Here is a 15100-nt window from a genome sequence, read left to right as displayed (position 1 = left end):
ATACATAAAATGAAATAAATGCCTTTGACTTGCACATGGGCGCTGGGCGCTGTAACGGGCCAAGCTCGTGCTCCAGCTTCCAATTTCAGATGCGCGGACCCGGCAAAATCAAAGAGTTGCCCACATTTGCATATGCATCCGAGCTGGAGATGCGCACCCGGCGCAATCTGTGTGCGTTTGTCTCTGTGTGTGTGTGTGTCTGGTGTGTGTATGTTGATTAATTTATGGCGCTGATAATAATCCGGCGGCGGCAACGCCAGCTACAGCGTGTGATTATGAAATTTGTGTTTTTGCCAAAAGAAATCAATAATACGGCGGAGGAGTGAAAGATGTGAAAGACGTGAAAGAGCTCAGGCCAGGCCAGATGCGATGCGAGATGAGAAATTAACATGTGTTTGTCAGCGCCGGCAAAGACATTAGTAACACACACACACACACACACACACACACACACATCTGTATCTGTATCTGTGTGTCGCACTGTGATGTAATAGGCATTTGATAGCATGCTAGGGAATTGGGTTTCGGATTTCGGGCTTTTGGGTTTTTGGAATTTTTTGTCGGAAATAAACGTTCAACTCGGCTTGTAGAGTAATTAAAAATCAAATGCTAAGTATTAGCTTAAACCAAATTGTTGTTGTCGTTGCTGATTGTTGTTGCTGATTGTTACTGACTTATATAATTTCTTAATTATTTATACCAAATGTTAAACGTTCGTTTCGGGCGCTGCCCAAAAATTATTATTCCAAATGGGAATCTGTTTTTTTTTTGTGTAGCACATGCTGCTGCCTTTCAGTCGAATGAAAGTGAAACTCTTTTTCTTCTATTTTTTTTTTTTTTGTCTTTCGATTATAACATTTGCCGATGCGGGCTGCCTTTGACTTTGGCTAATTTTGATTTTGATTTATCTACATGTGTGGCTGGAAGATTGGTTCAAGCTTGTTCATAATTTGGTATTTGACAAGCATTTAGAAGCAAACGCCCATCCGTCTGTGTCAGGCTGTGGGAATCTGTCGATAGGCATATTTGTTAAATGCCAAATAAATGCATGGATAGCTACGATTAAGATTTACAATCAAATTTACAATTTGGCTGCAGTTTTTGTTTCGAATTAGATTGGTTTTGGTTTTTGGGGCAAAATTATAATCATTGTGAAAACCTGCTTGCAGTTAAATTTCTTTTAATCACGTTTAATGAGCTGCCAGTTTTTTCCTCTTCCTTTTGAGAGCGTGTGCGTGTGCGGCACCAGAATATGAATTATTTATCTCCACAGATATTGTTTGGATTTGGCCAGTAGCATTGTTTAATGTGTCCACATTTGCATATTTGTTCGTAATTTGTCTGCCGCTCGTGTGCCTTAATTTGGCTAATGATCGAATGGTTTTATGTTTGGAATGTCTTGAGCGACCCTCGTTTTTATCTTTCTACATGTTGTCTAAACTGCTGCTAAAGTTGCTGCTTCTTTTCATGTTACCTTTTAAACAATTGCAGCGAAAAAAACTGCTATTTTTTAAAGGTCAACTTATAGAAAAACTGAAAAAAAATAGTTTTCGATGAATAAACCTAAGGCTTAGCAACAGGCTGCTTAATTAATAGATTATTTTTTAAAAGTAGTTTGTCATAGAACAACACGTGCAGGAAGCGAAGCATAAAATTAAACAAAAATAAGTTAATTTAGGCGCCCGCATTCGCATAATTTAGAATTAGCCGCAGGTGAAAACTGAAACAAGAAATATAAATAAATTATGCCACAAATACTTTGTGGCCGAGACCGAAGTGCCAACAATTGGATTACTTCGAACTGAAGTACAGTAAACACTTGAGAATGGAGCCAAGCCAAGCACTCTTGGTAGGCGGTCCCAAATGATGGATGCCGAATAATTGTAGAACTTTGGCAAATGTGTTCCCCTCCCGCTGCAAAATCAACAATATGATTAATTTATATTGAACATGGAATAGAAAATAGAAATATAAATTTGGTACAAGTGGCTTGCATAATGCCTATTTATATATCAATTTGCGTTGAGAGACAGAAATTAAGGTATTTTGCATAAAAACGAATGTCTGGCCATAATTATGTGTCGAACTGACGGATGCCAGGCAAAATAATAATAAGAAACTCATTTATTTTAAGGCAGCACGTGATTGCTTCTATTTGAATAAAATGCCCTGTAAAGTCTGTAAAAGGGGTGTGCTAGATGTGGGGAATGTTCCACAGGAAAAAACTACACGATAAACGTCTAAACAAAAATTGGAGTGAAGAATAAGCATCATATTCATCTGTAGATCTGCAAAGATTTTTCTTTATCTAGCTATTATTCGACAATTCTTTAAATTCTATAACAATTGAACAATAAACTTAGTATTAATAGCACGAAAAGCCAAAGTAGTCTTTTAAGATATTTGAAAATAATTTTTAAAATTTTATGATTCCCTTGTAGAGCGTCTCCAATCGCATACAATATATATAAATATATATTCTAGATCAGCATCAACAGATGACTTGATAGAGCCATGTCCGTACGTCTCTCTGTCCATCTGTCTGTTTCTATGCAAACTAGACTCTCAGTTTTAAAGCTATCGTATTGAACTTAGCATAGGTTCGTCTTACTATTACATGTGTTGGAGTCGGACGAATCGGAACACTGTATCATCAAGCTGTCATAGAAACGATCGGTCGAAAAGTGAGTTCTTATATGGAAAAATATTTCCAACAAAAATAGCATTTACGATCTTCACTATCCCACATATCTGCAAAAGAGAAGTGTCTGCAAATGTATTAAATCTTCTGCGTGCCGAAGATATCCTTAGATATCCCAGATTGCAAATAGTCTAAGTTAAAGTAGTTAAGCAGATATTTTATATAGAAACTGTTCTATCAAAATATATGAAATGAAAGTAATTACAGGGCATCACATATGTATATACAACTTGGCCACTTCTTATTTTTTCTGGTACAAATTTATATGCTATTTCAACGGATTTGTCAATAATCAAAAAGAAGAAGAAGAATAATGACAAATACGCCAATAAAAGAAAACATATGAAGTGTCATGTTTATAGATAAGGCACACAAAAGACCTGCGCTCAGCTAAGCCAAAAGAAGAATAAAAATTAAAATAAAATAAAATAAATAAACAAACACAATGGCCAAATAGCTATAAGCATGGTAATGAGAACTGAAGCGTGCATAATTAAATTGCGCCCACTGTTAAATTAATGACACCAAAGAATGCAACTAAATAATAGGATTTATTTCGCAAGCCAAGCTCCGGAGTTCAAGATGTGTTAAATTCTGCAATCGTTGTTATTGTTGTTGTTGTTGTCTCTGAACTATTCTTGCTCAGCTCTGAGACGTTGCAGCTCCTCCACATAATGGACAGGCGTCCAGTTGCCAAAGAGCGCATCGCCCAGGGCGATGTACGCCCTGTATAGTGCCTCATAATTCACATGTGGTTTATCCTCCAGCTCCTCCTCGTCGTGCGTGGCTGCTGCTGGTCGCAGGCTGAGGCACACGAGTGCTGCCACAGCCACAAGCAGCCAAAGGAAAGGTAGACGCAACATGCTGGACACAATTCTAGAACTCTTCTCTTTTTAGGTTTGGCTGTTGCTGCTTTTATAGGCAGGTTGCGTGCTATTTAGCATGTTGCCACAGTTGGTGGCTGCAACGGCTGCGCAAATAGCAAATAGTGGACATGGCAAATATTGTATGCGAGCCGCTTGTTTAACAGCTCGGCCAAAAGTGGATCAGGGGCATTAGTTAAATGCTTAAATAGCAAATTTAATGCTTGTTTAACGCTGCCCGAGGAGGAAGAACCACAAATTTGCATTCGATATGCGTGGATTTGGTTTGGCATCACATGACAAACCGCCAACGCCGCCTACTTCATTAATCAAATTGGCCAAAAAGCCAACAGGCCAACAAGCCAACAAGCAGACGAGCAGACGAGCCAACGGGCCAACAAGCCAAAAGCCACACACAGCCACACTTCAAGTGCAGAGCTTAGTTTAAGTTGCTTTAATTGATCGCACGAGCTTTGTTTAATTATAAAAAGTGTTTTTTTTCTTCTCAGATTTGGGTCACACGATGCTCAAAACGCATTTGAGATGCGGAAATTGTCAGCGCCGGCTTTGGCAGACCCTCCAAGCCCACCACCACCTCCCCCTCAGCGCCACAAAGCCTTGAAAGCAAAGCGCGCTTAATAAATTATTTATATATACTTATTTATATATACTTAGTATAGCTTATAAGCAATATGCAGGGCAAAGCGTTTATGTGTCGCATTCTTCATTTTGGCCAAGTCGTGAGAAAGATGCTCCGCAATGAAAATGAAAGTCAACTGTTGCCCTTTTCCCACAAACCAGAGGGCCAACATGCATTTCTGATATGTTGCAGCAGCAGCAGCGGCAGCCGCAGCAGGTTGTCACCGGTTTCCAACCGGAGCAGCAGCAGCCTCATCATCAGCTCACATAATACGCAATCGATTGTTTTTTTGCCGTCTCGTTTTGATTTTGGTGTCTTCTTCTTTTACGCATATTATAAGACAGTTTCGGGTGCTGCGGCTGCTGCCAAATATTTGGATATCTTTTTGGCTTTTCAGTTCAGTTCAGTTCAAGTTCGCGTCTCGAGCGGTTAAGTTTCGAGTTGTCGCGTCAACCTGCCAAAACGCTTTAGCTGCAGGATATTCAAGGATATTCCGCTAGCAGGATAATGCTTTTGTGCTGCTTCGGTTATTGTGAAGTTGTTTACTAAAAAAAAAGTGTTTCAAATTAACGAACAACATAAAAACATCACTTAATAAATAATAAAATAAAATCGTGTTTTAAATAAACTTAAGGTAATTGAATTTGTGCACGGAAAAATTGTTAAGCAAATTATTAAACAAATAGTAATTGTTTATGAAAAAGACTGTGAATTGTGCTTTAAATTGGCGCTTACAAATCTTTCATTTATCTTAAATAAACGCCATAATTAATGTTCTTTATTTATTTGATTGCCAAATAGAGTTTATATGGATTACAAATCTTGCTAAACATAATATGTGAAGCATCAACGAAAGATATTTTTGGAAAATTTTTTTTGGATATTAATATAAAATAAATAATGAATACTCTGTATTTAGGAAATACATAATAAGTTAATTGGAAGCGTTTTATTGGAAATGAAAAATTGAAAACCAGAAAACAGAAAAAATATCTGAGGCAAATACTTGGAAAAACTTGTTAAATTAAAAAGATTTTGTAAAATATTAATGAGCTACTCAAAATATCGTAGGAAGAAAAAAGAATGAAATTTGTATAGAAAAAATAAAACAACAATGCTTAAAATATCTGGGAAACTCTTAAGATTAAATATCTAAAGCGAAAAATATTAAAATACTTGGAAAAATTTGTATAGAAATAAAAAAAAAACAACTACCTTCTAGTACTCTAGCACTCAAAATATCTTCAGATTAAAAATAAAATGCTTGACAGAGTTTACAGTACAGTTTACAGTATAGATTACATATATAACCTACTGATAATATCTTAAGCAAAATTGGAATACTTGGCAGAATTTTTATTGGAAAAAAAAACTACAACTATTGTTTAACAATCTGGGGTACTCTATAGATAAAAGATTAGCAATTATTTATAAGATAGTTGGTATAATTTTCATAGAAATCAAAACATTAGCAGCTAAAACATTATTTTATGATATGAACGTTTGTACAAATACAAGGATGCTATTAAAAATATATTTTATATATATTTTTATTTGAAAAAATAACCTAAGCAAGACAGAAAAATTATGAATATATTATATCGTATATATCTCCAGCAGGTTCCACAGCTTGTCAAGAAAGTTTCAAATTATAGAAGAAGGTTGGATACGAGATTCGTTCTTTACAGTGATATTCTTAAAAATATATATTTTTTAACGGATCCCCCAATTTTGCGGCTTTCGTCTAACCCTTATGCGAATATCGTAATTCACAGTGTCTTTATTCCTATTCCTATACACATTCAAATACTTTGTTGTGCTCCTATCCCACGCCTATTTTATTTTATGCTTGCCATTTACAAAGTTTTGATTAATGTAGATATCTTCCGATTTCTGAGTCAGCCGCATAGAAAACAATTTGAATTCACATAAAGTCCAAGGCATTTATCATGCAGGTAAAATGCAAACCAAAAATGTGTAGAACCAATTTGTCTGCTCAGACTGAAGACTGTCGATCAACATGAGCGTAAGGCTGCCAAAATGGTTTAGGTATTTATCTTGTGAATAGCCACATATCGCACCTTAAATAGACAAGCCTTAAGCTGGTTCAATGTAGTTTTAAACGCTGCTAATCTTCCATAATAACTAAATATTGCCAAATGCTACTCAGATGCTTGTTGTAAGCAATGCGGATATAGAATACGAGACATACGAGATGCGATCAGCACAGTCTGAAGTGGGGCACATTTTCAGCTCGTGTTACGCACTCAATTGGACGTCAGTTGACCAAAATGACAGCCACTTGGGGTACGTTCGAGTTGCCGGTACTGAATGCGCGAGAAAAGCCCCACTATATATATAGCTAGCTGGCTTTAAGCATGTTTGTTTAAGATTGATGTCATACACAAACTTTGAAGTTGAATTCTGAGCAGATCCTTTTGCCCATCCTCTTTGAGCGCGAGCAAATTCCAATTGAATGAATCTGAAGTGGGTTTCTCTCGTTTTGTGTGTTTGTTTTGGACATATCAAAATTAGATTGCTATAATTAAATTCTAGACTGAAGCGAAACCAGTTTCGAGGCAAAGCATCGACTGCGGGCATATGATATCATTTAAGATTTATGGTTTCGATGCGTTAAAACGTGCTGCTAATTTATCGGCAGTGGAAGCAAAAAGAATGATTAGCCATTTAAGAAAAACTCAATTTATTGAGATCGTTTTACAATAATTACAGATTACACAATGCGGAATCAATGCGCTTAAAAAACAAATCAAAAGAGAAGAAAACGTTTTAATTTGTCAGCTTTTGAGTTAAAGTCCGAAAAATCATCCAAAGCCAATTGAATGGGTTTTAGCCATTCACTTTAAAGGTCGCCGGACCAAAGTTGTTATCTATCTAAAATATTTTCGGGCTACGTATTTGTAGCTTCTTCTTCGGCAGCTTCTGTCAGCCGCGTCTCTTTTTTTGATGGATCATTGAAAACAATGAGAAGTAAAACAAAATACCAACGTGAAATATGATGGAGATGATGCGGATAAATTGGTATGAAGAGAGAGGAATGCTTCCTCATTGTCAGCGGGCATTGTTTTTATGGCTCCAACTGCTCTTGATAATGACCCTGAATCTGTCGAATCCGTTTATTGTTACACTTCGCTCTTGGACTTGCTCGTCAATTGTATTGCATTTGCATAATGTGCTTGTAATATAGTTGTTTTTTTTCTTCTCAACAGTATTTCCATGAGCTGTGCCTTTGGTATTTGGGCAGCCATTAAAATGCAATTAGATGTAGCTTAGATGTAGTCATTATAGAAATCATATAGCAGCAGGTGAGCTTACAGGTTATTGACCTACTATATCTTCAATGTTTATTTATTTTATCTTAAATACACGACATAAATTGTCACATAAAAGGCACGCCTACAAACAAAAACTATATAAACGCTTGATTGTCCACAAATTAGTTTTGCATAGCTTTAGATTGAATAATTTTTACATCATCGGTTGAAATCAAGGCAGCTTATATAATCGATTAAGCTATCAAAAGTTTGCCGCGAACAGTTAAAATTGCAAATATAATTAAATGCTGGGTTTTATTTTTTTTATTTTCTGTGATTTATTTTCTATGGCTGTTTTGTTGCATCAAACAAAGACAACAATTTATCGCTCTTTAACTTGGCAAATTGTTGCCAACTACTGTTGTTTATTATATCCATATACACACAAACTATATACATATATATATTATTCAGTTGGCTGGCCCGCTTCATGCATTCAATTCAGTTCTTCAATTTTATTTCGCGCACTTCATATGACATGGTCTGCACAATGGACCACTGTGCGGCGCACACAAGTGCCCCCATTGCCTTTTGGGCTTTTTATTTTTAATTGCTTTGGCTTCCTTACACAACAATCCATACAATTGCAGGCAATTTTCATGGCAAACACTCTAGGCTGACTGCACAAACAGAAAACATGTCAAGTGTGCAGTTGGCAAGTTCGTTGCCTAAGTCTTTTGTTTTCACTCTATTAAATTTAAATAAAAAACAGAAAAAATTCAAAAAAATGATATAGTGCAACATACAGAATACAGACAACCGAAGCACTCATATATCACTCGAAAAAAAAAATATATCTATGTATATATATTTAATGAGCTGTCAGTAATTTGACCTCAGACACTCAACTGGAAAGATCAAATATTTGACTTGCCGTACGAAATGTCTTTGAAGACCAATTAATTTGTCGTATTCTAATATGTGTTTGATCATTTGAATAATCAGTTTAGTTATTTGATTAATGAAAAGTTAGCAAATGGTTTTGCCTTTTAACGATTTTAGTTGTGTTAAAATAAAAACACGGCACGAGTTTGGATATTTAAAGAGTTCAGCTGAAAGCGATAAACAATAAACTTTGAACTAAAATGGGAAATTTTTTGAATTAATGCAAAACAGCATTTGCTGAAATAAAAAAGCTATATACTTTTTATATTCATTTAATTTATTATAAAATAAACAAAGATACAAATCGATAACTGCTGCTGGATTTGAATCGGAGACCTCCCGCTCAGATGCCTAATTCACGCGCGCTCTCGACTTTACGCTGACAAAGCTTCGAAGCTTCTATAAAAATTACAGACAGGAAAATTGATTATATATATAGACACAACGGCTGTCAATCTATGTAATCAGTTTAATAAAATATTTTATTTTTTTATGGGATTAATCCATAGCTTGGCTATAACAACAATTTAAAAAAATAATCAATTAAAAATAATTTTAAGAATTAAATATATGTACAAAAAGAATTTACAGAAAGTTAAGAGTAGAGCTCATTGTTTTTTTTTATATTTTTTCTTAATTGATTAATTTATAAATGCATTTACAATAATCTAAGTATTAAGCTCATTTGTGCTTTTGTGAGCCTAAATGATTTCCCAAGTGGATTAATCCAAAACTGAAGCTTGGCAATAATAGAAACTGAATCTTGACAGAAAGTTGAGAAAAATGCTCATTTGAGCATTCTGAAGCTGTATTTTTACCTATTAATAAAATTGAAGTAAAGTATCTGATGTTGAGCAGAAAACTGTTGTCAATATGCCGAATGCGATATGCTCTGTCATAAATTGGTTGTTAAAAATGTAGATCAGACAGAAATTGTGAATGTCGATTGAAGGTCAACACACAAGTATGGACTGTGGCTTCCTTTTATTATGGTGCTAGTCATACATAGATAAGATAACTAAGCATATATATGCCAAGTGTCAGGCATATATGGCCAAGTGACGAATCGAATGTGACTGTTTGGCGGGACCCACGCAGTTGCCGCTTAATGTGGCGAACAGTGCCGTTAAATAGTCTATGCACGAGTGTTAACTGCCGTTTGCTTTGACTAAACAAATCAGCATGGAACACCTCTAATGTCACGCCTTTTTTGGTTACGTGTGTGCCGGAGAGCCGGGCACGCCTCAATGCGGTTGTGGCCTATGCTAATTAGGCGGCTCGCGAGCTCTTACGTCGCTTTATATTCAAATGTTTTCAACAACATGTTCGTTTTAATCAATGAATGTTTATCGATTCATAATTTATCAATCAGCCTAATGCATATTGTTTTGTAAGCTTGCCATTTACATATTATTTGACATTTGCTTACAGCATGCCCCGGTTACGATTACCAGCCCCAGTTGCCCCACATTTTGTGGGGCTGCTGCTGTTGGCGGTGCTTGGTGGCGCCAGCGCCCAGGGCAGCTTTGAGGATGCGGACAAGGCGAATGAGTATACGGATCAGCAGTACGATCTGCGTCACACGATACCCGGCGAGCCCGGCGTCGACTATCCCATACTGAGCGAGGTGCCCAAGACGGGCTTTGTGTGCAAGGGTCGCCACGAAGGTAAGACCCGCTCCAAGTCCAGTGGAAGATCAATTCTTATTGTTATTACTTGACAGGCTACTATGCGGATGTGGAGAGTCGCTGTCAGGCGTTTCGCATTTGCGCACATACCGCACGCTCCGCACAGGGCTTCGGTTTCCTCTGTCCGAATGGCACCGTCTTTAGCCAGCAGAAGTTCGTCTGCGATTGGTATCGCAATGTGGACTGCGATCAATCGGAGCGCTACTATCACATGAATCGCGAGAGCAGCGTGGGCAGCACACAGGAAATGATGGAACGTGTGCGCCAAATGATGGAGTATCCCACCAAGACCATATCGAAGGCGTTGCAGGAGCAGGAGCAGGGGCAGGGCCAAGGCCAGGCTCAGTCTCAGTCTCAACGCGAGCACCAGGCACACACACATCAAACGCTGAGCAAGGATCTGAGCAATCTTAGTGGTGTCTTGTCGCAACCCGCCGCAGTTGGCAATGGCAATGGCAATCATGTACTGCGTGGCGAGGACATCAAAAGCGAAGCTTTGCCGGCGCCAGCAACAGCAGCAACGGTAGTTGATGGCGATGGCGAGGACATCTATGTGAACAGCCTGGGCGAGCTGTCCTCCGATCCGGGCATAGAGTTCGACCACACAAATGCGCACATCATTGCCGAATATCCACGTGAGTATCACTACCAGAAGCAGAAGAACTTTGCGGAGCGCGTCAATGCGGGCCTCGAGCTGCTGAGCGAGACCTCAGCCGCATCCAATGAGCAAATGGCGCCCGATTACATCAAGCAAACGCGCAATACCAATGAGGAGGCCACCCAGCTGGATCTGGTGTCCAATATCAACAATTTGCTGGAAGAGGTGCCCATCGACCTGGATCCCAGCGTCTCCGGCTACCAGTCGATGAGTCCGCGGAAGGTGAAGCAACCATTTCGATTTCTAAGTCGCGGATTCGCAATGCAAACGAACGAAAAGGATGGCGGCAAAGGCGCCTCATCCTATGTGTACAATAAACCCAAACAGACGCCGGGCACTGTCAGATTTACGGTAAGTTCTCAGGCCTACTTGGCCATATCTCTGATGTTGCTTTAGCTATATTTGCATATCTATGTCTCTATATCTATCTATGGCTATAGCTGAATCTATATTTATTTCTATATCTATATTCATATTCGTTTCTATATCTATTAAGGCCGCAAACCGGCATTAACCCGAACCGTTACGAGTCCTGAGTTCCAATTAATTTTTTACTTGAACCTTACCTTCGGTTACGCAATAAACAGCTGAAATAAATTACTAAAACGGTTTACTTTCGAAGAAAAAATAGATATCTTGGCGTCCAACTTTTGCATTTATCCAACCTTATTTGATAGATGCCAATTTGGGCAAATATTAACGGGGCTTGCAAAATTTTCATTATATCGGGCAAATAAAATTCTTTAAGTACATACACGACAAACGAAGGCTTAAATCAAAAGCTGGCTTTAAGATTAAAGAAAATCAGCTCAACGAAGCGCACCTCAATAAAGGGACTTGGTTCGAGCCCTGAAACGAAGCCACGATTTTTTTTTGGATTTGCAGTTCTCATATATATATATATATATTATATATTATTTATATATAATATATAAATATAATATATATTTTATATTAACATATATCTATGTATCTTTATATCTATATCTTTACTTTATTTACTCTATACTCTCTATCAAATCTCTCTTGAATTTCTCTCTTTCTCTTTTTCTCGCCCTACTTTTAAACACTTTTGCTAATCTATCCAACTATCGCCTACAACTTTGACTTCATCCACACATCTTAAATCACACAAAACCATCAACCACCAATCACCACAAAAGCCCAATGAGCTACCATTTGAAGCTCACAAAGACACTGAGCACAAGCTCAAATTTAATAATGACAAAACCACAAGCAGCAGCACCTCAACCACAACCACGACCACGACCACAACTACTGAAGCGCCCATTGCCGATGCAATTGAAAAATTGTTAATAGCGCCCACATTGCCACCAACGTTTGAAGAAGAAGAAGACACAAACACAAGAACCACATTTGGCAGCACGATTGAGCCAGCTCCTCTGGGCTACAACAGCGAGCTGCCCATCATAGAATCCATTGGCCAAGCTGCTGCGCTGACGGCTAGTCTGACGCTCAGCGAGGATCTGCAGCCGGAGCAGGCACCGCTGAGTGCCGCAGCAGCTGATAAAACGGATGTGGATCTGCAGGCGGAGAAGCTGCTGCTGGCGGGCGTCAAGCTGACCTCGCACGCGGAGGAGACAGCGCTGCGCACCAATAAACTGACGCTGGGCAGGCCAGCGGCAAGCACCACCAGCACCACCACCACCACCACCAGCACCACAGTGAAACCGACAACCACGCCTGGAATGAGCACCTCCACAGAAACTGTCACGGAGATCAGCAGCACGCAGGAGCGCATACGCAGCTATCGACGCTTTGCCCAGAAACGCGTGGGTGGCTCGGGCGGCGCACTGCGACGCCAATTGCCGCTGGGGCGCAGCACCACGCCGAGCACCACGAAAGGCACCAGCACACCACGCTCGACCACGCCCACACGCAGCTATTCGGAACGTCTGGCGGCAAGTCGTTTACGCCTCTCGCGCCTATCGCTGGCCACCAAGCCCACCCCAGCAAAGCTAACCACAGCAGCAACCAGCAGCAGCAGCAGCACAGCTACAACAACAACAACCACAACAAGCACCACAAGCACCACCAGCACCACGGAGTCGCCTTTGTCCTATGTGCGCGCTAGCGCCGATCAGGGTCCCAATAAAAAGATCTCTGTGCGCAACATTGAGAGGGAAACGGGCCAGCAGCGCGCCAGCTGGGACAGCGTGCAGAGCAATTTGCAACGCTTTCAGGTGCAGCGCGGCAATCGAGTCTACACGCCAGCAACACGCGCCACCTCCAGCCCCACCACCCCCCCTACCAGCATCAGCAGAGCCAGCACCATCAGCTTGACTCCTAGACCCACAATCGCTGCCAGCGTGCAGCAGCGTGGACGCAATCGTCATGTAACCTACAGAACACAGGCACCACAGCAGCGCACACGCGGAACCACCACGCCGCGCAGCACCACAACAAGCACACAGCGCACCACAGCGGCCGCTTTGTCTACGCTGTCGCAACAAATCTCTGCCTTGGCTGCCGGCTACAGTTACGAACCTCCACTCACACACAACCACAATAATGCACCCACAACCGCTCAAACTGTCATTGCGAGCGGCACACAACAGCAACCACAAGCACAACCACAACCACAATCAAAAGCACAAGCACAACCAAAAGCACAACCACAAACACAACAGCAACAACAACAGCTGACAAAAATCACTTCTAGCCTTAATCCTTCTTCTGCTTTCCTGCCCTTTGATAAGCTAACGCGCGCCATTGTTGATGACTCAATTTTACAGAACTTTAAGAGCAACCACGCCCATAGAGGCGCTGCCAATGGCTACAGCAGCAACACCCAGCAGCAGCAGCAACAGCAGCAGCGCGTTACGAAGCCCACAACAAGCCACAGCTATCATTATCCCAAGCCTACCACACCAGGTAAGCACAGCGGCAACATATCTATGCAATTGTTGTTACTATTCATGAATATTTATATTATATTGCAGCTCTGGCTAGTCTGAGCATACCACGACGCACGCAGCAGCAACAGCTGCCTCAGTTGGTGCTGCCCACTCAGCCGGGCATTGTTATTGCTCGTGCCGAGGGACAACGCATTGCTCCAAGTTCCACCAATACCATCATCTCCTCACTGGTCAATCAACCGCAAGCAAACACTCCTCAGCCCAACTCCTATGTGGCGCTCAACGATTTCCTCAATAATAAATTTGGCAGCAGCAGCAACACTGCAGCTCACACTACATTGCAACAGCAGCAGCAGCAGCAGCAGTCGGCGCAACAGCAACATTCGCATGTTCCACAGCAGCAGCAGCCGCAACAGTCCCATCAGCTGCAGCTATTGGAACAACAGCAACAGCAGCAGCAGCAACAGCAACAACAGCAGCGCCAGCCACAGCAACAGCAGCGTCTGCCACATAAACAGCAACAGCAGCAGCTGAGCTACATAACCCAGCGCTATCAACAGCCAGCACAAGAGCAGCAACATATTCGCACACTGCAGCAACAGCAGCAATATCAGCCACAACAGCAGCAATATCAGCCACAACAGCAGCAGCCACATCGTCAGCAGCAACATCTTGAGCAGCAACAACAGCAACAACATGAGCAGCAGCCACAGCAGCAACGTAATGAACAGCTGCAACAGCAGCAGCAACATCAGCATCAACGCCAGCAACAGCCTGCACAGCAAATTAGTTACCACACACAATACCAGCAACAGCCTTATCAACAGATGCAACAGTTGCCACACTTTCAGCAGCAACAACAACAATCTGCCCGTCCCTCCATACAGTCCATACAACAGCCCTATCTGACGCCCAACATTTTTGTGCCCTATCAGCAACAGCAGCAACATTTGCCGCTATTCCCACCGCTGGCAGCGGCAGCAGCCGCACCCAACTTGGCCAAAACGACGGTTGTGGCTAACGGACCTGGTCAGCAGTTGGATCATTTGAATGTGCCACTGCCGGCCCTGGCCAATGGCTTGATACCAGCGCCCACATTGCAGGTGGCACAAAAACGCAGCGACATCAAAGTCGGCCAGCTGCAACTGAGCAGCAATAGCAAGGGCAAGATAATGGATCAGGGTCAGGAGATGGCCTTTTATGCGGGCCGCACATCCTACGAGGTGCCACAGAGCAGCGTGGGCCGTTTGCCCAATGATATAACGCAGCAACGACGACTGCGCCAGCGACGCTACTGAGGATGAGGAGGAGCGGCTGGAGAAGTGCGCCGAGATGACGTGAGATTACTACTACAAAAGCTAAGTTATTATTTATATGCTACGATTATTTAGGCTTAACTTAATGCAATTGTAAATTATATGTGTATAATATTCTATTGAATTTGCAATATT

The 15100-nt window shown here is 41.0% G+C and overlaps 1 protein-coding gene across 1 annotated transcript; it reads left to right on the top strand.

Moving 5' to 3' along the window:
• The first annotated feature begins 9856 nt into the window (after positions 1-9856).
• On the top strand, positions 9857-14947 carry LOC135432382 (uncharacterized). The gene is made up of 5 exons (XM_064688050.1): positions 9857-10091; positions 10148-11121; positions 11934-12733; positions 12773-13665; positions 13734-14947. The coding sequence occupies exons 1-5, from the start codon at positions 9857-9859 to the stop codon at positions 14945-14947; spliced, it is 4116 nt and encodes a 1371-aa protein (XP_064544120.1).
• Positions 14948-15100: the final 153 nt, after the last annotated feature.

This window comes from Drosophila montana, unplaced genomic scaffold (assembly GCF_035044405.1).
Source record: "Drosophila montana isolate Dmon_TW-CO22-7 unplaced genomic scaffold, ASM3504440v1 contig_3200_1, whole genome shotgun sequence".
Classification (NCBI taxonomy): domain Eukaryota; kingdom Metazoa; phylum Arthropoda; class Insecta; order Diptera; family Drosophilidae; genus Drosophila; species Drosophila montana.
Note: the sequence above shows the minus strand (reverse complement) of the source record. Positions and strands in the feature narration are given on the sequence as shown.